Source organism: Chelmon rostratus, chromosome 4, assembly GCF_017976325.1.
Source record: "Chelmon rostratus isolate fCheRos1 chromosome 4, fCheRos1.pri, whole genome shotgun sequence".
NCBI classification, from domain to species: domain Eukaryota; kingdom Metazoa; phylum Chordata; class Actinopteri; order Chaetodontiformes; family Chaetodontidae; genus Chelmon; species Chelmon rostratus.
The window spans coordinates 25,857,332-25,884,021 of record NC_055661.1 but is presented as its reverse complement, the minus strand read 5'-3'; the positions used below and the strand labels follow the sequence as shown (position 1 = coordinate 25,884,021).

At 39.0% G+C, this 26,690-nt stretch overlaps 2 protein-coding genes across 5 annotated transcripts in view; one reads left to right on the top strand and one right to left on the bottom strand.

Annotated features, from left to right (window-relative positions):
• LOC121605520 (cyclin-dependent kinase-like 5) overlaps nucleotides 1–6,832 on the bottom strand; it is a 32,244-nt gene extending 25,412 nt beyond the window's left edge. Inside the window, exons 1-2 of the mRNA XM_041935448.1 lie at nucleotides 6,769–6,832; nucleotides 4,661–4,695 (exon numbers count right to left, since the gene is read on the bottom strand). Coding sequence (XP_041791382.1) covers nucleotides 4,661–4,695; nucleotides 6,769–6,832 — 99 coding nt within the window. The remainder of the gene's footprint in view (nucleotides 1–4,660; nucleotides 4,696–6,768) is intronic.
• Nucleotides 6,833–12,888: 6,056 nt separating this feature from the next.
• Nucleotides 12,889–26,158, top strand: LOC121605237 (sex comb on midleg-like protein 2). 4 transcript variants are annotated; one of them, XM_041935077.1, is made up of 15 exons: nucleotides 12,889–12,964; nucleotides 15,004–15,104; nucleotides 15,764–15,838; nucleotides 16,256–16,326; nucleotides 16,730–16,964; nucleotides 18,254–18,342; nucleotides 18,448–18,691; nucleotides 20,984–21,249; nucleotides 21,364–21,457; nucleotides 21,581–21,784; nucleotides 21,933–22,094; nucleotides 22,355–22,483; nucleotides 23,882–24,100; nucleotides 24,224–24,387; nucleotides 24,479–26,158. In XM_041935077.1, exons 2-15 carry the CDS (start codon nucleotides 15,083–15,085, stop codon nucleotides 24,602–24,604), a joined length of 2,100 nt encoding a protein of 699 aa, XP_041791011.1. In that variant the 5' UTR covers nucleotides 12,889–12,964; nucleotides 15,004–15,082; the 3' UTR covers nucleotides 24,605–26,158. The 4 variants fall into 4 exon arrangements, with proteins under 4 accessions (XP_041791011.1, XP_041791010.1, XP_041791008.1 ...); XM_041935076.1 differs by having other exon boundaries at nucleotides 23,879–24,100; nucleotides 24,227–24,387; XM_041935074.1 differs by having other exon boundaries at nucleotides 23,879–24,100.
• The last annotated feature ends 532 nt before the right edge of the window (nucleotides 26,159–26,690 follow it).

Below are 26,690 nucleotides of genomic sequence, written 5' to 3'. Positions count from 1 at the left end.
TATCAAACATCAGCAGACAAGAGAAAAAGACCTGGAGCATCCTTGTGGCTCAGTTGGCAAAATGTGCATACACAGCTGCGGCATCCTTGACTCTGTCATCACGCCACAATAAAACACTGTATTCCCATTAGTGAGTACGCAAAAAAAAAAAAAAAATTAGTGATCCCAAACATTTTCTTCTGGTGATCCATTTACATGGAAAGGGGATTAATAAAAGATGGGCCAGACCCTCAAGACAAAAGCTTCTCTGTGTCCCAGTGCACTCAGCCACTTTCATATGACAGCATTTTGCAATTTTAGTCTGGGTGCTGTTTTTATCAAATAGCTGTGGCAGAATTTGGCAAGATAGAAGATGGAATAAGTCAGGCAAGCTGAGAAACATTTGTTACCAAGTCATAATGACAGATGAACTTTAGTGTGGGGCTGCGACATCAAGCAGCGTTTTCTATATCAACTTTAGTCTGTATTCTTTAGTTTTTAAACTCTACCTATATGATGTTTAGGCATGGTTCTGCCCTCTGAATGTAAATCACCACTAAACATGAAAACAAACCTATTTTGGACCAACGATCTGCCATAAAGAGTTGAAAAAGCGAGATCTTTTCAACACACATTTCTCATAAATGGCACTACGGTGTTATGATGGCTGGGAGCCACAGTCTGATTCTCATCCAACTTGTATTGAAGGCCTCTAATAATGCCATAGCAGCCAACATGCAGCCATTACACACAGCAATATACTGTCAATAATTTCAGCAATAATAGCCTTTTGTGACACATGGAGGTCAATCTATTATCCCATTTGTGTGGTATAATTTGGGTATCAATATATAAAGAGAGTAGCTCTTGTCGAGCTTGTAAAAAATTATATTAATCATCCACATACACTTATCTGCTTCGAACACATAGGCTACTACAATGACAATGAAAAGATTATACCTGAAACCTGCAAATAATGTCATCAAAAACTTATCCTGTTCTCTATGTCACTTCCCTATGTTACACTAAGCCCAGCTGACTCTTAAAGCCCATCTGACTCTTAACTCTGTGTTCAGATGATATAAAACATGTGTAATCCGGCAGCCTCGTAAATAGATTCAGATTATTGTGTGGAAATTGATGAATGCATACTTGTATTTCCATCCTTTCTATATCTGTCCGCAGATCGTTCAAGGATCTAATTATTCCTGTTAAATACATGTGTTGTATAAACCAAATTTGAGGGGCGTGTCACTGGTGAAATAAGTATGTTCTGTAAGCACGAGCAGCTGCGACTGAGCAGCAGTTGTTACGTATAAATACAGCCATTTTCTCTGGCCAGCACACTTCCCTGCCCATAGTCACAGCACCATCAAATCCTTGGTAAGCTTATTTGACTTTGTCGGTGTCAACACATGCGTGTGCGTCTGTGCATGAAGTGTGTATTTGACTGGTGTGCCCACGTCTGTGTGTATGCACACATAATTATGCAGCATAGATCCGTGAGTTAGCCCTTGAAAAAACATGTCGGTTCATTCACACTAACAATACAATATTTTCCAGATGGCACTGGTCCATATCGATCTGCAGCCAGAGAATTCATCCTCCTGTGCTTTCACACATAAAGCAAGTCATCAACAGATATTCTATCAAAAGTGCATATATTATGGAATTTACAACACATACATGGCCCACAGACGGGTAGCAAAATGTCAGACCTCTAGTGGATTGTTACTGCTTTGCTATATGCAGGAGAAATAATGCAACTGTAATGAGCTAATTAAGAATTAGCTTTCTAACCTAATGTCAAATCAAGTATTGAAAACACAGCTAGCAAACACTGTTTTTAAATGTGCATTTTTCAACGGTAACCCAGTAAACCACCAATCAGCACGATGTGTGTGGCGCAGATGGTAAGGATGGTAAAATCTGAGATTAGGACTGGCTACCATTCACCTGCTACAAGGCTTGTTTCATTTGCTGCCTTCTTTACGTAAATCCTGGCTATTCTTAACAGTAACAGTAACATCTAAATTTAACAGGGAAGCAAAACTCAACTAGCAGCATTTGTTCACGAGATGCTGATCATTTTGTTCCAGTTTGCAAGTGATTTAACATATAGTAATTAGAAAACGATGTGATTCAATTTACTTGTTGGCATTTGAAGTGTAAAATTAAGCAAAGCTGCATCAAAAGATTTTTGGGTCACTTATGGGCTGAAGCCACATTATTATCCAGTATCATCGCCTTATTATAATGGGGAAAGCTATGAGGCAAATATCTGTCTTTAGCTGTTAAAATGCTGCACAACAGCAACTACTTGCTAGCTTTTTTTTGTTGCTGAACAGAGCAGAAAGTAGTTTTTACAGATGCTTGCTGGAGCTGAAAAAATAAGTGGATTAGCTGCCAAATTGGGTGATAATTTTGTGGATTACAAACTACTCTTTTCACATTACAAACAGTAATTTGAGCCACTGTTAACATAAATATTGATAACGTCAGCTTTTAATGTACTAACTGATTTTTATGGCCACTGTAGTGAAACAAGCTAAAAAACACAACATTGCATTTGCAGCGTGCTCAAAAATTGCTCAACTGTGTACTAGGTTGCAAAACTGGAGGTAGCTAGTCTGATGCAGCAGCATCACAAATGTACTGTGGTGTTCATTCTGTAATAAAACCCAATTTGAACAAGAGGCCAAGGCCAAAACGTGATTATTGAGACTGTTATCAAAATCAATATTTGATTTTTAAAAATGGACTAAAAATAAAATTATTTATTCTATTCTCAAACAATAGCGAACCATCTGATTATATCTGTCTGACGTTAATGTTAACTGTTCTGAAAACCTTTTAGATGTAGAGCAAGTGTTATTTATTATTTCCTCAAGAAAGATAAATATTTGCAATTATGGTGATAATGACGGATTAACGCACAAATAAACACAGTGAAGAGAGTTTAACAGACAAAGCAACAGCCGCCGTCTGTTCAGTGGACCTAACTGAGGTCTATTGATGTGAGTTCTGTTGTATAAAATGGAGACATTGGCATTTGCAGCTGCATAGGCCTGGGATCAATCAGTCTGAATAATAAAGCCCAGTAATTATAGGCTGTGATTCCGGCTTACAGCAGGCCTTTCTTCTTTTTCCTCACGTCTGAGCGTTCGCTCAACATCGAGTCTGGAGCTGTTGTCTTTTACAATTTTGACACTTAAGGTAACTCGCTCACATTAGAAACCTGGCTAATGGATACACTGAGTAAGGCCATTGCTGCAATAAACATTGTAATGAAGGCAAATGCATGGCAATTGCAGAACCAGAAAAACATCAAGGATTTTGATGAGAAAGGCTCAGAAAGTGTTTTGTCTGTTTCCTGCAGATCTCTGTAAGTAGGAGGTAGTTAGTCTCTCTTATTCATGCTGGATTGCCGTCAATTCCTGGCGCAGCCTCTTCCTTAAATGGACTGAGATGACAAGGCTATTACTGCAGTGTGGGTCGTCTGCTTTTCATAGTCCCGCTGTCTTTTTGTTTTTTCTATGCTTTGGTTTTCTGATTCTCATGCAAAGAATTAATTGCTTCAAGATAGCCTATCAGAGTCACTTTTACATGAATGAAAACATAGTAGAAGACTTTAATCTGACAGTTGTTGCCATTCAAAGCAGATCTTTCTCATTGATGAACCCCAGTAGAAACAAAAGGACTATAATTAATTATTCAGCAGTCCATGAGAGCCACTTAAGGCATCACAGTCATTTGAAGGCACACAACCGCTGCAGTAAACTCAAGTCGAATGACCAGGTGCATGAAGACCACTTGCTTCAGACGCACCTCTTTTAAGAAACACAGTGTGTACATTTAATATTCTCTGGGCTTCTGCAGGCCTTTAACCTCCAACAGTTATAGACCTCAGGTCAACTAGCCATATCTTTTTAAAATAAACACACAGGACACTCCAATCCCCATCCTTAAAGTAGAAGACTGATAAGTCTATATATTTGTTATTGTCAACACTGAAAACACCAAAACCAACAATGTGTTTGTCTGCCTCCCACTTCCAGAGCCTATCTGTGGTTCTCAGCCCCAAGCTCGCTGGCTCCCACTGAAGACATAAATCTTTATAAATGGGTCATGAATATTTTCTTATGTTGTGAGAAATGGTGCTCAGACAGGAGTAAATAGTGCGTTTCTCAGGGACTATTTTCAGGTGAGTATTAATACACATTTGGTGCTGTAGTGAGCATTTACAGCAGCAGGATTCTGTATGTGGGAATGAATCCAAACAAATTACAGTGTGAGCATTGATGGTAATGAAGGAACATGTTACCACATGTAATGGTGTGGCACATTGATGTGTTCTTACTAGTTTATAGACAAAAACTGAAGCCTATGGCACTGAGAAATAAGCCATTTCAGGCTTTGGCAATGCTCACGACACTTGCTAGTAGGATGAATCCATTGTTGGTTTTGGTCTTCTCATGGGATTTTTTGACAATAAGAAAAATATTGAATATCACCAGACTTATCCTTTAAAACTGACTTTCTTGAATAACAGTGTTTTCATGTGAAAATATATTACATTAAATACATTATATATCAACATAAGGATTTGAAGATCAGGTGATGATTAGAATGGTTTGACAAGACCAATAAAGGGACTACGTGAAAATTCATCAGATCTTACCTTGTGTCGGCACTTCAAAACAACACCATAGGCACCTAAAAAAAGAGAGCAAACCACATGTTTAAGTGAGATTCACTGCAGCTAATCTTTTCATAAATATTCAAAGCATTCATGTATTCCAAACACAACTTCTGCCTTTACAAGTAGAGCGACGTTTTAAAACCAGACCCACATAAAATAATAATAAAAATACAGCAAGTCAGTTGAAAAATGTTGATTTGTGATGAACAATTCCAGCATGATCCATAGTCATTATTAAATAAAGACTAGCTTGATTTAGAGACTCAATCTCACATGAAGTGAGTTGGCCAACAATGCTACCAAATGTAGAACCTACTGAGCCCTTCTTATCTGAGCATATTGCTACAAAGTGAACGGGGTTTTAAATCCTCCTTTTTAATGCTTCTCATATGTTCACATGAATTAAGGAAAAACATCCCACACTATAAAAGGACAGGTGGCTCAGAAAGTAGGACACAAGTGTTGGCAAGCTACTGTAGTTCTGATGTTATCGACCCTGGCAGTCACACACACACATCCCCTGGGGGTTCGAGAGGAATTCTTGGACTGAGCAGGCATATGACAAACTGCTCCGTGCTCCTTCACAAGCACATCAGTGCTGCAAGAAGTCATCTACTGTCTGCAAGAGGCGGCTCTGATGCATTTCCATTCTTTCTAACACAGTTTAGATACCTAAATCAAGAGGAGTGCAACAAATATTGTTGCCCTACAGACAGTCGTACCACCTTTTGACTCCAGACCAGACAGGTTCTGTATGTTTTAACACATTCACTACACATTGAATGTGCTTTATATGACTACAGGCGATTTTTTTATGATGAATTTACAGATTGATTTCCTGCATTTTCATTCAAAATCTCTGAAAATCAACTTGAGGGCACTTAAAACTTACCTGAAGTAAATAATCCATATCAGTAAATATTTAGACAAACTAATATCCATTCAAATATTTAGCATACTTTTATGATAAAATCTTGCTAATGCTGTTGAATTCATGAGCTAACTCAACAGAAAATCAAACCTTAAAACAAACAATAAGCAAGGTGGATAAAAAGGATAATGTAACATTCAAATATTTGCCATTTGTCAGCTGATTCTCAAACATTGGATGCTGGTATTTCCTAAAGCCCCTTACACACTTCAAAACTGTCCTTTATCCATTAAGCGATGATCCTATGAAACAAAAGCACGATTTGTAGGTTATGTGCAACAAAACCACAAGAATTATTCAACCCATTCATTGCCCTCCTTAGATAAGTAACTGGATATAATTGCATACGATTCTGTGTATTTTTAATTGCTGGGGTGAGCCGACATGCTGCACTCAGTCCGAACTGATTAACAAAATTGACTGACTTAAAGATCACTGAGGAACAATCTATAATGCTGAATCAAGTGGAGCGCACTGTGCCATGAGTGCAAAGGCAGTAAGTAGAGCTGGACTGACAAACTTCTACAACTAAAAGTGATGACTCCAGCTCAGTTTGCCTGTGTCTTCTAGAGGCGCATTAAACCCACATTATAAAACTTCTAGGATGTGGGAGTAGGAGTGTAAAAACTGGGACAAGTGGGTGGTCTCACCTCAGGGCTTCTGCCACTTTATATCAACCAAGTGGCTCAAGGAAAGAGAAAAGCCATGAGAAGTGTTTCAGAGGAATTTAACGATCAAATCACCCTGTGCCATTGATATTTACGACAATGAAACTGAATCCCCCAAACCACATCTTCGTTTCTACAGTAACAAAACAAGTATGAATTCAGGTCACAGTACCTATCTTCAGTTTTTCCATGTTAAAATTCTTCCTGATGAATAAATATTTTAAAAAATGCCCTTGACCTTATTGAGTCGTACAATCATGACCAACAGAGCAGGCTTTTAAAAGCTATGTTGAAGTGGCAAATTGAATACAAATGATTAAATGATTGCTCACTGAAAAGCAACAAATTTGTGAGTGCACTACTTCACATGAAAAGCTGTGGCAGAAGACTAGACTGGATTAGTAGTCACCGTTGCAGAAAATGTACAGATTATGTTTTTATATTTCACATTGTTATATTTTACAGTTCCATTAAATGAGAATGCTCACCTTCACCCACAATCCCAAGGACTTCAAATTTATTCATTACATCACCGATGTCAGGGATCTTCATGAAGTCAAAAGGTATGTTGCGTGAGGTGCATCGAGCTCAGGCAGAGGGGGTCCAGCTACAGGATGGCGTGAGGCGGCCAGCTGATGGCTCCCGAGGGATGTGTGCCGGCTGTAAGCCATAATATCCGACACATGCCTTCTTCAGTGGTTCGCTTTTATCTGCAGAAAAACGTATGCAATCATATCATAATCATATATAAACATATATTCCTCACTTACCTTTGAAAGTGAGAAAGAGCCAAAACCAGATGATTTTTTTTTTGTCAAATGGATTCACAATTATATTAGCTTGATTGCTTTGCCATTTTCAAAAACATCCCTCAAGAAAAGGACTTTTTTAAGCTCTTTTTGTTAAGTAGGCCAGTTGTACTTAAATGATATAAAAGTGGTACTTTACAGCTCTATCTCTTGAGTTAAAGGGGCACTCCAGCAATTCAGCATTGCACTTCCATTTAGTTGAAGGATTTACAAGAGTCAAAAACAAAAACAAAATGCAGAATGCCATTTAAAAGCATCTTTCATTACACTTGCCCTGCTTGTTAAATTCCCTCATCTGTCAAACTCCATGCCCCCGGTTTATAACACAGGTTTTCTGGCAAATATTTGAAGTCTAAAGTCTAAATCAAGCCTGATGACATCTTCAGGGTTATTTTGTCGGACTCCCTCCTTCCATGCCTAGCAGTACTTTCAATGATGAGTAAACAGACCTTCATGTGTATAATCAACGCAGTGCTCATTTAACATAAATAAGCAAATAGTAAGATGTCATGTTTCATGCCTTATAAATCCACATTATAGTATCCAAAGTTCCTTGCTGTATTCTTACCTTTTTCAATGAGTGCAACAGTACCACATAATCTCTTAATGTGATCAAAGCATCTCCTCTGGTATCCACACACTCTTTACTCTTATTGAATCAGATAAGACTCCAGATACCACTTTCTCCATTTCATCTTCCCCTTGCTGGAAAGCTCAAGGACTTGCGTAGCCTACTCACACTCCCAGTCTCCTACGGTGTTGTGGGCACAGGCGCTGCTCATCAGTATGCAAAACCTCAGCACCAAAATAAACTCCGTCTCCCAGAACACTAAACACCGCTGTGTGGTCTATCACTCCCTTATCTTACTCAGCCGAACACCATCAACACAGGTAGCAACTGTAGGTAAACTTGAGGAGGATGATATAAGACTAAACATAAACACTGGTGGCTAGGGAGAAAATGCCTTTGGTCTTCTGTTCATTTTAAACATGAGTGTGTTCATGTGCTTCCTCCCTCTCCTCCTTTCACAACCTACATGCAGTGGCATGCAGCCTATTGTTTTGCAGAGCAGATTTTCGCCAACTACTCTCCAGGCCCAGACCTAGAAGGCTAATATGATCAGGAATGCACTGGGCATTGCTGTGGATCATATATTTCGTCTCTATCAACAGAATGACTCATGCGTGGTAATGGACTGAGTCTGTGGAATTCAAAATACAGGACTTTTTTTTTCATATGATCAGTGAACTACTATCTATGCCCGACTTGGGTATATAATCATTAAAATTAGACACAGTGGTAAGAATTTTGCAAAAACAAAGGACCCAGCTTACAACGTCACTGCCATTTGAGGGGATTTGACTGCACATTTTCGGGCACTACACAAAATCAGAAAACCAGCAACAACCAGCAAACATTTGCATTCATGGTGAAATGTTAAATTATGATAGAACATGTGAAAAGAATTGCTGTATATGTAAATGTATGTCATGCACTTGTCCTATTGCATCTTGTTACAGATCTTTCACATCCTTAACAGCAGCTCGCACACATAAGAGGGCGAAATTATTGTTTTTAACAGGGACTGTGGCTCGGCTGTACTGTGTGTGCGTGTGTGTGTGTGTGTGTGTGTGTGTGTGGTAGCTACGACTGCCCACAGAATGAATGTACGTAGCTCCCACACTTTCAATGCAGGGCAGCAAAAAATCCAACAAGTCAAACATACGGCTACACTTGAGACAACTGAGTACAAATTGTGTCACATTAACAGTTTTCTAGACTGGACTCTGGTCAGTTACCCTAGTTACTGGTCTGGTACGTTATAATTAAGCTAACTTAGTTGTGTTACCTTGGTCAGAAAACCGCCAATTAGCTAAAAACAAACCTCAAGCTTGATAAACGCTGCCTTTCTCGTGAGCTTGAAGACGACAGTCACATTAAATGTAGATTATTTTACGATTTTTATCATCATTATGGTAAAATAAACTACTCACTCAGTCACTGTTTGGGAAAAAATGATGGAACGGGGCCGATAAATCCACCCACCAACGAAGATATTTTCATTGCAGCAAGCAGCTACAGTAACTGGATCGTGCGGTTGACAAGCTGCAAGCAGATCACCAGGCAACAGTTTGAGTGGCATGACACCGACCAATGAAAACCGTTCACGCGCTTGTTTATTCAAACGCCCCCTTCATTTGGACCAATCAGAGAGCAGAACGGCAATCTGAGGGAGAAAACTGCGGTCTGAGGGTGTTTCGGATGAGGTGGGATATTATTGTTCTAATTTCTCAATTACATAATTCACAAGATCACACCCTGCTTTCAGTATGATAACATAGTTTATCTAAAGGCTTTACCAAATCACACGTAGCAGTGAAAAGTTTGCATTATAAGGACGATATAAAGCAACAAAAATGATAAACAGATGCCAAAAATTGAAATGTGCCTTATTCAAGAGTAGCTTGAAGCAATTCACACACAGTTGCTGTGCGTGGAGTTTATGATATGGTTTAATGATATTTTCATACTCTTCTTCTTTAGAGGAAGTGTTGTAATTTTCCTCTTTCCCTGTGGAAAATGTGTAATAAAATAAGGAAATAAGATCTTAAATGGCCCCCTGACAACAAACTTTGTCCAATATACAGGTGATTTCACACATGATAATCCTGCAGACAGTTATGCTCAAATTCATTTTCTTCAGTTAATCAGCTTGAATTTATTTCCCAAGTGATAACAGAGCTTAGAGAAACAAATCTGAACAGCAATGAAAAGTTGCCTATGTTCAGTAGAGCTTTTTGGCATACAAATTACATCAAATGTTTACTGAATTAAATGTGGAGAGGGCTCTAGAACCCTGTGATTATGTATGTTTTTGGTGAATAGTGAACGTGTCTGTTGCACATTATCATGGATAGAAAATTAGAAGCACCTCCATCTTTTATAAATTCAAAGGAGCACAAAACAAAATGACAACTGCTTCTAGGGTCCTGTGTGTATCTTTATCTATGACTCCAACCTCATTCAGACTGAATGTGAGCTATTGACATTCTAAACACTCTGAAGGATCAATACAGCTTTTTCCATGTTTGTGTTATCACATGAGACCATGCTGCCACCCACAGGATGAACCTGGACTGAATTAAATCAATGTACAGTTTACTGTGGTTTTAAATGTTTTCTATTGCAAATATTTGTGTGAGGTGAGTCAGAATTGGTGTATTTTGAATTTCTTTTGACTTTAACGATCTGGCAATCAATCAACATTAAATCTTCCAGGCAAAAGTCAATTGATAATCTCACTGGTATAAATAACGCTTTCCAGGAAATGCCAGCGATAAAGAAGGAGCAGCTGGATCCTAAGAGGAGACTTAAGAGCTTAAGACCGTCCTTTTTCACTACTATGATACTCAGGAACTGCTGATCTCTTCAAATATTTCTTTATCTGAATAGTCTGCTCTGTGCAGTTGGACCCCAAAATAGTGCTGCAGTTTTCCGCATTTAATTTACTATGTCTTAATTTATTATATCTACCGGCATGTGTTGGGGAATGCAACATCAACTTGTGTGGACCCCAGGAAGACTAGCCCCCCTGTGGACACTATTGGGGATCCAAGTGAAGAATAAAGTGAAGAATAAAGAACTGAAGTAACATCAGTTAAAATATTATTCACACGATCATAACTAATCATAATCACAATGGAGCCATCACCTCCAATAATGTATCTTCATAATGTTCTTATAATGATAATTATGGTGCGTTTGTTGCAGCTCAAACATGCATTAGTCTGTCAGCAAGGGGTAGAGTGAAATAAATACTCTCTGTGAAGATGTGGTTATCACAAACCAATGATGAAGATTGGCATATATGAACGGGCATGTATACACATTTTATTTGAGAATATATCAAGTAATTATATGATCTTATATCCATAGAAATCCATAAAAATATAAAGTAAAAATGATGATATTGTGTTTAATTATGTTTCCCTGTTTCTATTATTGAACAGTTTGGTTTTGGAACCGACTTGCTCTCAATAACCTCATTTTCTATGAAGTTCTGTTTGCAATGCTGCTTTTTAAATCAGTACAATCTGAGGTTGCTGTATGGTGGATGCCTTTCGCATATCTGCATCAATCAACAATTATGAGAGACAACACTGATTGTGAGGACGATTAGGGTGACAGTAAGGCTTCAGAGTGGCCTATAGTATGTCAAAGAAACAGCATTATCCTATTGAAGGCTGGACTATAATAGCACAGATCACCTCAACACCTGGGCTAAATGTTACCGGGCAAATACTTTTTTCTCAAACAATTAAGTTGCTACCTCATACTCATACATTAATTTATTTTAGACTAGTTGCAATATCATAACTGTTGACTGTTTGTGAATGAATTACATATTTATAGCCAATTAGAAATAGAAATTTACATTTTTCAGCAGCTGCCATGATGGGACTGTATATCCAAAACATAGTAGGCCTAAATGGGTGTTCAACTAATTAATATATTCCACATTATGATTTTTTATGTCAGCTAGCTGCAGATTTCCTGTAACCTTTTGGAGAATAAAGAAAGGATGGTGGGATGCCACAGACAGCACAGCAACAACAGCAAGATGGACAAAACATTCAGATCCTTGACTTACTTAAAAATGCCAACACAGCATGTAAAAATACTCCACAAAAGTGGGCAACTGAGTTTAAAATGTTACTTAAGTAAATGTATTGAATTATAATCAGTATAATTATTATTATTACTGATGCATTTATGTGTACGTGGAATTTTACATTTGTATCTAGTCGAGATGTAGCTATTTTCAGTTTAAATTATAAGGATGCCTCTTTTTTAGGTGGTCAGATGATCAGAATCTTCAAGCAAATATATCAAATAACAGTATTGGACTAGAAGTTTTAATTTGCATAAAATGGCACGTGTACAGTAAAGTTCAGTAAATATACTTTAAATGTCTTTCATTTTAAAACAAAAAACATGTATGAGTGACCTGTTTTCCCTGATCATAGTCACGCCCTTTTATTGAATATAGACTTAACTGCTTTAGACCACTTTTGGAGTTCTAGCGTGTGCTGAATGCTATTTGAATATTGACTGTTTATGTTTGATATTGTTAGCAAAATGTCATTTATCGGAAAGTTGTGGGTGGGGAAAAGCACAGGAGTTTGAAACTGATGTGGGATAGTGATTCTGAGTCATGTTCTGCTATCTGGCTCGTGTGGTGACGTACTTGGTGGCATACATAGACGTTTCATGGTTTGTGTGTGTTTTTATTATTCAGATTGGGTTTTCGTTTTTTTGTTCAAATTTCCCTACGTTTGTATTATCTTACCGTGAATTTTCCAGTCTTAGTATCATTGTGTTTCATTATCTGTTTTGTATTATTTTACTTTATCATTCTAATATATTTAATTATTTGGAGGCTATATTATGCGTAAGTTTTTGTGGTCTTTTATGTGTTTTTTCTGACATTGACTGAGTGTTTTGGGCCAGTTTTTAACGATAGCAGGGGACGCAATGAGAAAGACCCTGTGAAAAAGAGAAAAAGTGAAGATGGATAACTCGTGTTACTTTCTGGAACACAAAATTACAGACCGGATAGTTACCTAACGCTGATTGGATAAAATGAGTAAACCTTTACCTGGTTGGCTGTAATTGTGAGTATCGTGAGAATTAATTGGCCTACTGCTCCGCACAGCCAGCCTCTCCTGCTGTTTTGCTTGTCTGTGCTCGTTGCACAAGACTATCTTTGGCATAAATTACATGCGTGTAAGCATACGCTACATTCGTGAAAAAAATGGCAGCTGACGATTAGAGAAAAGTGTGTGGATCTTCAGTCGAAAAAAGACGGTACTTGTAAGTTTTTTCTTCAGGCTAAATAATATAGAGTTTCGGAAGAATGTCAGATAAGCTCCACGATAATGATTATGCGTAATTCTCTTCGATAATATGGAAGAAACTGCTCTCAGAGGGTTAACGTTAACGCTAAGGTTAGCCAACCTAGTTATTAGCCAGCAGTGGTGGCTAGCAAATCAAGCAGTCCCAGTTGTCAACATTGGGTCCAGACTATTACCTGGAACCGTATAGCGTTACACATCAGATACGGCATCCGAGAGCAAAGATGCAATATTTAGAATAATAACTGCTGTTAGTGTAACGTTAAATCGAAAGCAAATTGATATTATACATATCTCGGCATTTAGCTAACCTAGCTGTTACCAGCTAAGTTAACATCAAACGGCTGTTGTGAGGTGACATAACGTTAACTAGCCAGCGAACAGTTACCGTTGATAGGTATATTAGCTAGATTAGGTTAGAAAAACATTGAAAAGTGTGCACATAATTCTCCCCCGATAAAAAGCAACATTTTCATTAAGTTAACTTATAATGTTAGATATTATAGATAGTTAATAACCAAACCCATAAATGTTACGTTTGCGCCAATTTGTCTCATTGAACGGTAACGTTAGCTTCATTATAACGTTAATAGTTATTCAAAATGGCTAATTTTAACGTCGGTGTTAATGACTTAACGTTAGCCTGTGTTGATAACGTTACTGTAAAGGGTCAGTTGACGATGAAGACACGCAGTCCTGTTTTCTTCGCTTTTCACCTCAGGATGCAGGACGGCTGTGTTTATTTTCTTCGTAAACAACCTAGTAACGGTAATTGACTAGTGTCTCGGTCATGAAGTTCCTAAGTGACATAACAGTACTAAAGTGGAATTTGGAAATGCGAGGGGAATGTACACCAAGTTACATACAGGGTCACATGGGAGCTGTCCCAGTACACCGCAGGCCTGTCGTTACATTGTTGAACCTCATGAGAAAACCCACCATATTACAGGCTTCCTGTGGGAGTGTCCGTTACTGGAATACCACACTACTGTACTTGAAAGAGGTTCTGGTATTCTTTACTTTACTAAAAAAAAGAGGATTTCCCTTTGCTCATAGGAGCACCATGTTAACATAGCTTCAGGTTTCATATGTCCCTGCTGCCTGGTTGTTTTCATACTGCTTCTCATTGTGCTTTCAAACCAAATCATACATTGATTCATAATAATAATAATAATAATAATAATAATAATAATAATATCATAATATCAATAATCATAATCTCTATGCTCCTTGAACTTCCATTTTACTAAGTTCATTGAGACATAACATAGCATCATTAGTTATAAACATAAAATTAAATAAATAAGCACAAGTAATACAAGTAGCAATAACTATTTAGTGTATATAACTATATTGTATTTGAAAACTTGTGTAGTACATTTTTGTCCACAACTCTAGTTATATGCATTAGTTCTAAAAAAAAACTAGTCGATAGTAAGCCCGACAGAAGATTTGATGCATTTAATTGTTTAACAAGCAACAATGCAAAACATTTGCTGTTTTCAGCTTCTTAAGCGTGAGGATCTGCTGCTTTTCTGTGTTTTACATCAGTATAAATGAAAAATTGCTGGGTTTCGTAATGTCTGTAAAATTAAATAAGCAAACTGAAACATCGTGAGCTTTTCAAAGCTGTGAGAACTATTTTTGAACAAGCTATTTAATCTTTAGATTGCCCTAGTATGTAGTGCAACTGTTGCTCAGCATTCCCAATATAGAATTTTGAAAATAGTGCATTAGCTATTTAAAAAGCCATCTAGTGTCTGCTTATTTTCCTACAAATAGTTATATTCAAATAGCTGATTTCTACACAGTTCCACAAATGTCATGTGTATTAAACATTAAAGCCCTTGTATTCTATGCCGTGAGCCTAATGAATGACACTGCAATTTGGATTGTGTCTTGTATGAATTAACTAATAAATCTCTTTGAAATTAGTTTGCATTTGTTTGTGCTGCATTTCATATGAATTCATATGAATCATGTTTTGACCTTTTGTAGGACAAAACCACACAGGCACAGAAGCATACTCGGTCATTACTGGTTATTGTATAAGTGTCACCATTGGTCATCAGCCACCATGGGAAAGACTCCGTTAAAAGGTAAGGAGATGTCATTTTACTAAGTCAGTGTTTGAATTTTTTTTCTTTTGGCAAAATCACCTTGAATAAAATGGTATATTTGCTTGTGGTTTGACATCTGAATCCTACATTAAACTGTAAAGGTTCCTTAAACCCATTCGTAATGAAGAAATTTGAACCTCTGTTGCAATCAATAGTTATACAGGGAACACAATGTCCTCAATGTAATAAGGCACATTAAGTAAAAACACTTGTGTGGGTGTATAGTGGGACTTTGGTGGCATTATAATGTGACAACATGCAGCTTAATTTGTGTCATTATGAGTATCTTAGGTTACAGAAGGCATTCCAGTGGTCGCAATTAGATATTTTTTGTGCCATCTGCTGTGATGACTCTCAAGGCTTCAGTACAGTATTTCACGGATGGGTTGTGTACATTCTGGTATTTTATTCGAAGTTTGACATTAACTCCCACAGAAATCCATATTTGCATATATTACCAGTTTTCTTTCTGTTAAAGTATGCAAATATGAAAAGTTATCACAAGGTAATTATTACTTTGTCAAAAGTGTTCATTGTTCAAGCATTATTGAACAGAGTTTTCAAAAAAGGGGCATGACAAGACGTGATGTTTGGAAAGAGGGTATTGCACTGATTTTTATGATCTTATTCATTTTTAGATCAGAAAGATGGCAAAAAGGAGAAACCGGGAAGGACAGGTCCACTAACAGGTACAACCCCTGCAACAACTAAAGGTGAACTTTTTATTTCACACTTTGTGATGTATTTGACTTGATTTGTGAGTCTCTTCATTTAGATTGCTTTGGTTGAACACAGGGAGGAGCTGTGTTGGGTTTTTACATTATCTAAAGAGCCCTATAGTCACTTTACTCTTATACATTAACTTGAAATTACATGCTATTGTTAAAGCGCGACAGATTCACTCTTTCAAAACATTCTCTACATGCTACCAACATTGCCTCAACAACAGACTTTCTCATAGATTGTTGGTCTTTCTGAAAAGCTCAAAGCTCAAATACGAAACAGAGATATCGAGAAATACAGAGAATCAAAATTCAGGTTTCAGTCATATGTAGTCTATCTATCCATCCATCTACCCGTCCATCCATCCTTACTGGAAATCATTTTAGTTTTTTATGATTTTCCTGTAGATGCTTTCAGCTGGGAAGAATATCTAAAAGAAACGTCATCTATACCAGCTCCACCAAGCTGTTTTCGTCAGGTATGTCCTCTTGGATTTTTGATGCACTTAATATTTACCAGGGATGAGTTGCATGAAGACATAGTCTTACTTAAATGTAAATATAAGTACATTTTAAGTAATTGGGTAAGAATTTGCGGAAGTTTAGTCTTGAATTAAACAGTGTTTTCTTTAGAAAGTCTGCATTAAATGTAGTTTTTAAGTCTGTCCTCTAAGTAATGAGACTTACTGGTTCTGTGAATTGCTGCCAGCAGTACAAACTGGATTTGTCCCATCACTCAATGGTCTTGGGTTTATGACTTTGACTGTTGCACTGCCCTCCTAAAAATATTAACATTTGACATTAATTATACATGGCTAGATAAATTATGCAATGTATTAGAGCAGTGCTTACACTAATAGTGCATTTTCCCATTATCTGCAGGCTAGAGTTCCACCCTCCAACGACTTCAAGGTGGGAATGAAGCTCGAAGCCCATGACCCACGCAATTCCACCTCAGTTTGTATTGCCACAGTGATGGGTTTAACTGGGGTTCGTCTGCGTCTCCGTCTGGATGGAAGCGACAACAGCAATGACTTCTGGAGACTGGTAGACTCCTCTGATATCCAGCCTATTGGCACCTGTGAGAAGAATGGAGACATGCTGCAGCCACCACTGGGTAAGAATGTCAAAGGAGATGGGATGGAAGTGCATTATTGTTGTCGATAACAATCATTTCAAGACAGTAAAGGAAATCTCATAACCTTCACTCATTAGTTGTGATCCTCCGTCTGACAGAAGAAATCATCTTCCATGGCATATTTTCATTCAAAATGAGACTTGTTCTATTAGTATGTACTGTCTTTGCCATGGCAGGATTATATAACTGTAATATTTCTGAATTTTTGACCATCAGAAACCTTGGAGTGATTTTTGATTCTCATGTGACATTCCAGTCTCATATCAAGGCTATTACCAAGACACCATTTTTTCATCTTAGAAATATTCCTAAAATCCAACCTGTCGTTGCGTGATCTTGAAACCATAATCCATGCATTCGTATCTTCCAGACTTAATTAGTGTTTTGCCCTTTTCCTTTTCAAGTCTTCATCATGTTGAAAATGCTGCAGCTTGAGTCTTGACAAAAACTACAAAGTATGATCATATATCACCCCCCGGCTTCTCTTTACTAGTTTGCAGAGCAAGCTAGAGTTGATTTAAAGGTTCTCTTTTAACTTAGAAAGCTGTGCATGTCCTGACACCACTTTCCTTATCTTAGCTAATTATACCACATGCACAGGCATGCCTTCTTTGTTCTCTTCATGCTGCTGTCCTGGTCATTCCTTAGTTAACAAAGCAGTCAACAATGAGTTGGCTTAGACCACTTACCTACAGTGTCCCTTGGCCTTCAATTCCATGTGAAAGAAGCACATTATGTATTGCCTTTGATTATAAGTTGTATGAGAACCATGCAGTGTGGTGACTCTAAAGTTTAAATAAATAAAGGATTTAAAGATTGTTTGATTGATGAAATTGAGCTGAAAATGATTGTGAGACCCATGCTGTAGAAACTGCTGCCTACAGTTTTATGTTGAAGTGAAAGAAAATTTCCCTGCAGGCATCACTTACTATGATTATTAGCATTTTTATTTTGATAAATTGAAAGAATCTGAAGGTAAGAAAAAGTTGGCAGAAATGTTTTATTTATATTGAATAACTACAGTTTGTCTGTGTGTGTCTGTGTGTGCTCTAATGAAGAATTTCTTTGGATTCGGCAATTCAGTTCAGTGACTGGCGCTGTATTTATCTGCTAAAAATCCAAAATTATTCTGATGCCTTCTGTAAGAAAAGGTTGCTAACAATGGAAAAACCCCATGAAATCACACCGTGTGGTAATAACCCAGAATTTTTATGTTCTGAATTAGCTTCTCACTGTGGTTTCAAATGCTATTACATTTTCTCTTCTAGGATTTCGGATGAATGCCTCCTCATGGCCTATGTTTCTGTTGAGAACCTTAAATGGAGCAGAGATGGCACCAGCAACAGCCTTTAAAAAGGTTGGTAATGCTTCAGAAAGCTTTGAAAACTTTAATTATACAAACAGTATGGCGCCATCTTATTGGCAGTATATGCATTGAGTGAGGATATTGCACTCATTCCAGGAACCTCTGAGGCCCACCCAGAACAACTTTAAGCCAGGCATGAAGCTGGAGGCCGTGGACAAGAAGAATCCATACCTCATCTGCCCTGCCACCATAGGAGAAGTGAAGGGCGATGAGGTCTTTATCATGTTCGACGGGTGGCGGGGTGCCTTTGATTACTGGTGCAAGTATGACTCCCGGGACATCTTCCCTGTGGGCTGGTGCTCCCTCACCAAGCACAGCCTCCAGCCACCAGGCAACAGTGGTGAGTGTAACCCTCTAGGTGGCAGCACAAGTCTGCACAGACAGTGAGATTTGAGGCAGATGCTGTTGTTTGTTCTCAATGTTTCACTCATACTCACTTTAGTTATGGTCACAATTAACATTAATTATCTGGTCTTATTGCTTAGTCTGGCAGAGTAAAATATACACAGCCTAATCTTTGCCAGGTGCTGAACATAAAGTAACAGTTCTAATAACACACATTAACACATCTCCCAGACGTGAAGTCTGAATGCAAAGGTTTCTGCATTTGAGATGCATGATCATAGATTACAGTTGAGATAAATGAGTGGAGTGATGGCTATGATTCAAAGATTGAAGCAAGGTTTCTTATGATACTTCAGCTGGGTTGGCTTTGTTAGTTTTGGTACTGTAGTTGTTCAAGTGACTACTTAGGAAGTGTCTTAGGAATTACTATTTTCCTGGTTTCCTGGAAGTAAAACTTTCCTACTCCATGTTGTGTCATTTCACGCACACATGGTTGCTCTGGGTACACAAAGCTTTCTTTTCTGCAGTGCTGCTGAGTCTGCGTAGTGGCTGCACTTCGAGGAAAGTTTGGTTGCTTAGTACCAAGTTTAATACTGTGTTTTCAACTCTTGATAAACTGTGGGTACGTTCAAAAAAGTGTCATGAGCACTGAGCCAACAGCAGTAGGAGACATGCTGTGTGTTGCATGAGAAACTTCGCATACACACTATGGAGTCTTGTTGCCATGTTTGTGTGTCTCTGATTGGTTGGGGAGGCGTGGAACAGGCAAGATTACGAGGATTTATGTTCCTCACGTCATCCCAGTTTACACGGAAAAAATATATTTACATAAAAGCTGCTCCATGCAGTCTCTGACTTCTGCTCAACCCCATTTGTGTATAAGACTCTGGATGGAGAGGATTATATTATCAACCACAAAACACATGATAAACTTACAAACAGATGTGGCTACACCTTTATGTTAGTTTCTTTTTGAATACTTAAATAGTGCTTATACCTGCTCATGTGTGAGCCCTGACACACCCTTAAAAAGTTGGGAGGGTATATGAAAACACACACCCTTTTCCTACCAGCCTACTCTGTCTATTCTCCCCCATCTAATGCTGATCTGCTTTCTCCGACCCCTCCTTCAGTGTGTGCTTTGTTTTGAGCGGGTGTTGATTTTTGGAGGAAGATTTATTTGACTCTGTGTGTGGGAATTGTCAAGGAGTCTTGAGCACACATAAACAGAAAAATATTTACTAGCTGAATAAATGGGTTGTTGCTTTGCGTGGGTATGTGTTAGCGTAAATGTTTTCCCTTTCAGCGTGGGGAGTCACACTTTAACAATGTTTCAGGTCTTGGCTATAGGTATTTGTGTTATTTCTAGAAAGAACCAACATACACAATACATGCATTTGTATTAAAAAAAGGTTGAAATGGTGATTCCTCTTTTTGAGGATTACAGATTGTTTTATGTGCTTGGATTGTGTGCATTCATGAGTTTGGTATTATTCTGTATGATTTATGTAGAGTCAATTACTTCTTTTCTGCAGATGTGTGTGATCTTTGTCTTTGCTGTTATATTAATTTACTGAGCTACATTTGAGGAAAAGTGTTTTTTCACTAGCCCATCTCTGAGTTTCTACAGTGTCCAGAATATGTTTTCAAAGTGTGTTAATTTAGCCAACAGAAAAATGAATTGTGGCTCTTTAAAAGTGGATACTGTTGTTTTTGTTGTTGTTGTCATTATATAAATTAATGACATTATTATTTGAGCACTTGGCAGCTTGTCTGTATAATGGCCTTTGCAGTAGGCCTCACTGCTAACTTAATGGCGTCGTCATACTACGCAGAGCTATTATTTTAAGTTATTAAACAATCAGATATAAATGCATGGGCATGCCAGAACAATTATTCACAAAACACTGAAGTCAGAAAACAAGGAATATGGGACCATATGCCATAAATTGAAGCACTCCCCCTGTTATTTCCAGTAATGAGATGCCCCTTTCCCAACCCAGACTGGCACCAGACCTTCTCTATCCTTTGACTGCCAACCACCAACAGCAGCTCAGTGCACTGTGGTGCTCACTAGGTCAAGAGATAATGACATGCCCTTTAATTAGCCTGCAGAGACTGTGCAGTGATCAGAAAAGTTGCAAACCAGTCTTGATTTTTATAATCCTCTCTCTTTGCACATGCTCACATTAATCCAGAATCTCTGGATGCAACAGGCCACTGTTAATGTTGTGCCAAGATGACATTTCTTTCTTTTTTATGTCCATGTCTGCATTTTTTCTTTCAGTCACCCTGCCAAAGAACCTGCAGATTCTCCCGGTGTCACCTTCCAAGCCCAACAGGCGCTCCATGCAGTCCCCCTACAGACTCCCCAACCCTCTGCCCCCTTTGCCTGTCAGGAAGGGGGTAAGAGGCCGTCGGCCCAAGAGTGAGACCATTGCTCTGCTCAAAGCTGTGGCAGAGGCAGCGGCTGCCCAAAATGGAACTGTACCTGAAAACACACAGCTGGTACCCCGGCCCCACAAGAAGAGAGGCCCCAAACCTGGAAGCAAGGTGGGACCCTGCCAAACAAACCCAAACTCTGAGATTTTGAAACATGGGGTGAATGCTTTTTACTGCCACATTCTTTATGTTAAAGTGTGTCTGCAATAAATGTGTGTTTTTCAGAGGAAGTCCAAGGTTCTCCAAAACCCAGCACAGCTACCCAGCATCCAGGTTCCACAAGAAAGCCCCCCCAGCCTCAGCTCTGTGGTTTCAACAGGTAAACACTAATGCTCGCTTGCTTCCCGTAATCAGCTAATTCTTGTTTTGCACTGACTTGAAGCTATCATTAGACGATCTAATTTGGTCACTGTGTTTCCTGTGTGTCTATGTGTTGTTCCAGTGTGTGTGTATGTGAATAAGCACGGAAACTGTGGTCCCCACCTGGACAGGAAGCAGATGCAGCATCTGCCAGACCACTTTGGACCAGGGCCAGTGAATGCTGTGCTCCAGCAGGTGGTCCAGTCATGTATAGACTGCGCATACCAGCCTAAAGTGCTGCTCAGTGCTCTGCAGACTCATTCAGGAGGAGGAGAGATTGTCAGAGGTAAACAGATACAAAAGCAGTTATCAGAAGCTGTTGTGTGATTGAAATATCTCATCTCTGAAATAATAATTGAGACAGTAAAACAATGGGCTGTATAAGTAGACAAGCTTGCTGATAAACCAATAAAACATCCTGTCCATCATCCCAGTGAGAACAGACGGTGGAGTTCGTGTGGTCAAACTCCCAGCAGCCTCCAGTGCTTCTTTTGTGCTGCGGTTCTTGGAGACTATGTGCCGTCACCTGCAATGCGACAACCTGTTCAGCAGCCAACCATTCAGCCACTACACTGCTTATGACAGGACCAAGTCAGGTAAACCAGTTCAGTTCAGTTTAAGCTGTGTTTCAGGAAGGAAGTATCACTGCTTTGATCCTAGTTCTTGGTATGATTATTCATGGTAACATTTTTTTCAAGTGATATTTTATAAGTCTTGTGTGGGAAGATAAGGAACTTTAAAAGTTTGCGTTTAGTAATTAATCATATCTGTTTGTCTTTGTGTTCTGTAGTTTGTAAGCACATATGTACTGTAGACTCTGTGCTAAAAACCAGTCCTCCTTGTGTCTGTGTTTCAGTGAAAGAAGAGGCGTTGGACGCTCCATCTCTGGCTCGTGGCAGTAAACGGGGTCTCTCAGGAGTCTCCCCACCGTACGCAGCCCCGCTGTCACCCAAACATTTACGTACTGAAGCTCACCCTTCAGAAGGTACAGCTCCTCAGTTCGTTTTGTGCTTATTATGCCTCTTTGCTGGCACCAGCTGTGGCTGGAGGCATTACATTTTTAACGTGACATCTCAGGAGCACCTTGAGGGAATTTCTTCAAATTTGGCACAAACATTCACTTGGACTTACGGATGAACTGATTATTTTTTGGTTGTCAAAAGTCATAGATCTTCTCTGATGCCGGTTTGTTTTACAGTTTGTAGCTTCTTTGCAGCAACATCCATATTTGAAGCATTGTAGTCCAGCATAAGCTCATTGTTTGTGCCGATGTTGAGCTTCATGTGATTGTCGTTGCACCATGTGATACAGATCTCTATCAGTCCTCTGGACTCCGCTGTAAAAATTGTCTCTACATGAAGACATTATGTTTCTCACTGGAAATGATTCACTGGAATCATAGATGTTAATATAGTGAGAACGTCTATTTCATGACACGAATCTTTCTGTGCTGGAGGCTTGTTCTCACTTCTATGTGAAGTTTGGCCTCAGTGCTTCTTTACCTTTATGCAGCAGACCTGACATCAGCAGCCGTACTCTGTGCTCATTGGATGCAGCCTACCTGTTAATATCTAGACGATCTTTTGGTAGTCAAGCAGTTTCCCATCAGACCACTGGGCAGATTCAGAGGCTGTTTATGTTTATTTTTAGAAACATTAGTCAAATCACTCTACCTCATACTATTTGGCAAGCCAACACTGTGTGTTGTATAATAAGATAAATAGCTTTCTCTCGATACACTGCAGTGTGTATACTAGCTGATTGCTCTGTGATAGCGTCAGCATTGGCACTGAATTGATGTCTGGAGATGTAATACTGAGTAGTGCATGTTGCTCGATTAGTCCCTCTACCGGCTGCATAGAGATATGAAGCTTGTGTTTATTTATTCATCTTCATCCTGAGTTTAGAAGGTCTGACCTAATGCCATCAAAGCAAAGTGAGGGAGACGCAGATAAAGTCGAGTCCTGAGAGTCAACATGCCAAACATTGGTTAAGGTTTCTTTGAAGTGCACTTGGACTGAAATTGTTATCTCGCAGTCCTGCACTGCCCCCTATAGGTTGTATCAGTTGTACTTGAATGCTGTCTATACATCAAAGTTGTATTTATGACCACTTTAATATCACATGTGTATATTGGACAGTGTCTCAAAGGCATGTAAGTTTATGATGGGAGCTTTTCAAGAATGACATCTATTTTATTGTATCATTCAGTGGGTTTATTTTACATTAATTTTAATCCCTGTTTTTATGTTCATTTTAAGTCTTTTTTATGTGAAGCTTTTGGTGCATGTCATTTCTTTTTGTAAAGCACTTTTATATGAAAGGTGCTTTGAAGTGTATTATTATTACTTGACTGTCAGTTGTGTTTTTCTCTCTCCAGCAGAGACCCTGCCACATGAAGAGAACGGCCTAATAAAGGAGCAGCGCTACATGGACTCAGCCTCCAACTCCATGACCCCTCGACCCCAAACAGTGCGCAGTTCCTCCGAGTACCACTCTCAGGCCAGCAGCCTCTACCACCCAGGCAACGGCGCAGCCATGCGCCGCCACTCCTCGAACCCTGCAGAGCTGAGCTCCACACAGCCTCTTAGACGAGTTGAAGGTACAGTACCTAAGAACTGAACACAGAACTAAATGTATTTAAATACTTTATTTCTGCTTCACATGTTCATTGTGTGTCTGTGTGTGTCTCTGTGTGTGGCTGGTGGCGGTGTGTTCTGCTCAGCAGCCAGCTCCACCACAGGACCTGAGGCTCTGGTTTCTGAGCGGGACAGTCTGCAGCTGCCCAGTAAAAACCCTTCCTCCTGGTCCATTGAAGAGGTGATGCAGTTTGTGAGGGATGCTGACCCCACAGCTTTAGCTCCACATGCTGAACTATTCAGAAAACATGTAAGTAAACTTTTAATGTGGAACGGCTTACAGTTTTAGGATTAGATATGTGGTACTTGAATATAATGAGTCCCTCTCTTTGTTTCCACAGGAGATTGATGGAAAAGCTCTGATGCTGCTACGGAGTGACATGATCATGAAGTACATGGGTCTGAAACTGGGGCCTGCACTGAAGTTATGCCATCACATAGAGAGGCTGAAACAAGGTAAACTGTAAGAGGAGCCAGGGCAGCCCTGTCCCTGCCAGACCCATGAGCAATAAGCCCTGAAAGAGCCAGCGGAGGGACACTGACTCATGGGGCACGCAGGGGCTACATGTTACTCTAAACTCCACCTCGAGGGACTGACGAGATGTTACAACTTCATCCTGACTTCCAGAGTGGAGAAAGTGTGCCGTGCATTGCTGACACATTACCTCATCCCCTCATCAGTGAACAAAAAGCTGTTCAAGTCTAACCGACGCCATTTGACTTTATGAAATCCCAAAGGAAAAGAATCCCTGTAGTGTTTACATTGCATAGCACATGTGCACACGTGGACACGTTTTTTTACGGAGATGAAATCTTTTGATCCTGGTTTTGGATCCCCAAAGATGGAGAATGTTTCTTCTTATATAATGTTTTTATTATTGTTGAATTTCCAGTTAATAAGGAAGGGTTGATATACTGAAGAAAAAAAAATCCATCAGATGTTCTTCCCCATGCTCTTCAAGAGAATTTGGATGCTCTCTCGTCTGTGCTGTTGTATAGCTGTTTTCACTCTTCACATGTATGCCTAAAGTATGGGTACTGTATATCCGCCTGCCCGACGAATGCTAATGTCAGTGCATTCCTTTTTCGTTCGCACGCGGCAAGACAGACGTTAATTTGCTTGGACATCTCCAGCGTCCTGGCAGGGATCACCTTGTATTAAAAGTTCTGCTTGAACCTTTTCCACGAGTGTCCTGCAGGATCATCTGCTGTGTGGCATGATGTATTATTGTGTCTTAGCGGGCCCTAAGTTGCCTCCCACTGGTCCCCACGCAGTTCTTATCAATCAAACCATTCGTATCCCAAGCTCTGAATCAGCTTAGACTTTCTGAGATGATCAATTTCAGTGGCCAGATTGTTGAAGGAAGTGCAAATCCAACATTTCTAAGGGCTTTCTATGTTTAGTTTTGATGTAATATTTTTATCAGTCATAATCATGTAAGCTCGTCGGTCCATCTGCGACCTCAGTGTTGTCACTTTTGACCGTTCCAATCACTGTTAGCAATGAAAACAGATGTGTACAGTTTTATGGGTTTAACCATGAATATCAGCAACAGAATGTACATTTTGTAGAAACTTAATATTTTAAGGAAATCATATACATAAGTTAGAAATGTGAAGATAAAGGGGATGGGGACGTGGTGAATATTTCACAGTGGATTCCATTCTGCTTTTTAATACTTAACACAGTGCTTTTAGTTCAAATACTCCCAGTAATAGACTCTGCCTTGCTTTACCTACGACATTTCTCAGGTTTATGTGGTCTTTGTTAGTACAAGCTTTTGTAGCATACTGTTTATAATATCTTAACAGAATTTTCCTGTTATTCCCTTCCTTGAATTAAAAAGACTTGTGCCATATGATATTCAACACAGGATCGAAGTGCTGTTGATTTCCCTCTCTTGCATCTTCTTTTTAACTACTTGAAAAATATGTGTTGGAAAAAAGTCACTTGTCCATTACGTCACACCAGATAAACAATATGTGTTTATGATGTTGTGTATTTCCTTTTTTTTTATAAAGCTGTCAAAAACAAAAGATGCTGTGTTTTTACTGATTATATCATTTAACTGATCAGGTGAATACAGTGAGTTATTTTATTTTCATTCACCAGTATTCCCTATAAAGACATGTCATTGGCTGATTTTACAAAACGCCATCAGCTGTCCAGTTCATATAAAATGAGAGCTTGGCAAAGGAAGAACTATAAAGAACCAGAATCCAAAAGTCCAGCATTCCCATCATTAAATCCACATCAGTCTCTGGGACCGTTGTTTTGAAATGTTACCTCTCATAAGCCAGACCTGCTCGTGTTTATTTATGACATGAAGTATAAGAAGGAAAAAAAAACGTCAAAACATGTCAGAGACTTTGAAAAATGATTCTGGTTGATCACAGGCCACAAAGTACATCTAAAATCAACGGTATCGGACATAACACACAGCACCAAAAGGCATTTTCACTCTGAACAACGCAGTGAAGGCAAAGTAAAGGGGGAATGTTTGTGAAACTACCAGCAGCAGACGTCTGAGTTTCAAACACTTCCTGCACCAT

Coding starts and splice junctions, on each gene's coding strand:
- LOC121605237 (XM_041935074.1), top strand. CDS start 15,083: ATGGGAAAGACTCCGTTAAAAG. Junction 18,692..20,983: donor CCAGCCACCAGGCAACAGTG/GTGAGTGTAACC, acceptor TTTTTCTTTCAG/TCACCCTGCCAAAGAACCTG. Junction 24,101..24,223: donor GCCTCTTAGACGAGTTGAAG/GTACAGTACCTA, acceptor TGTTCTGCTCAG/CAGCCAGCTCCACCACAGGA.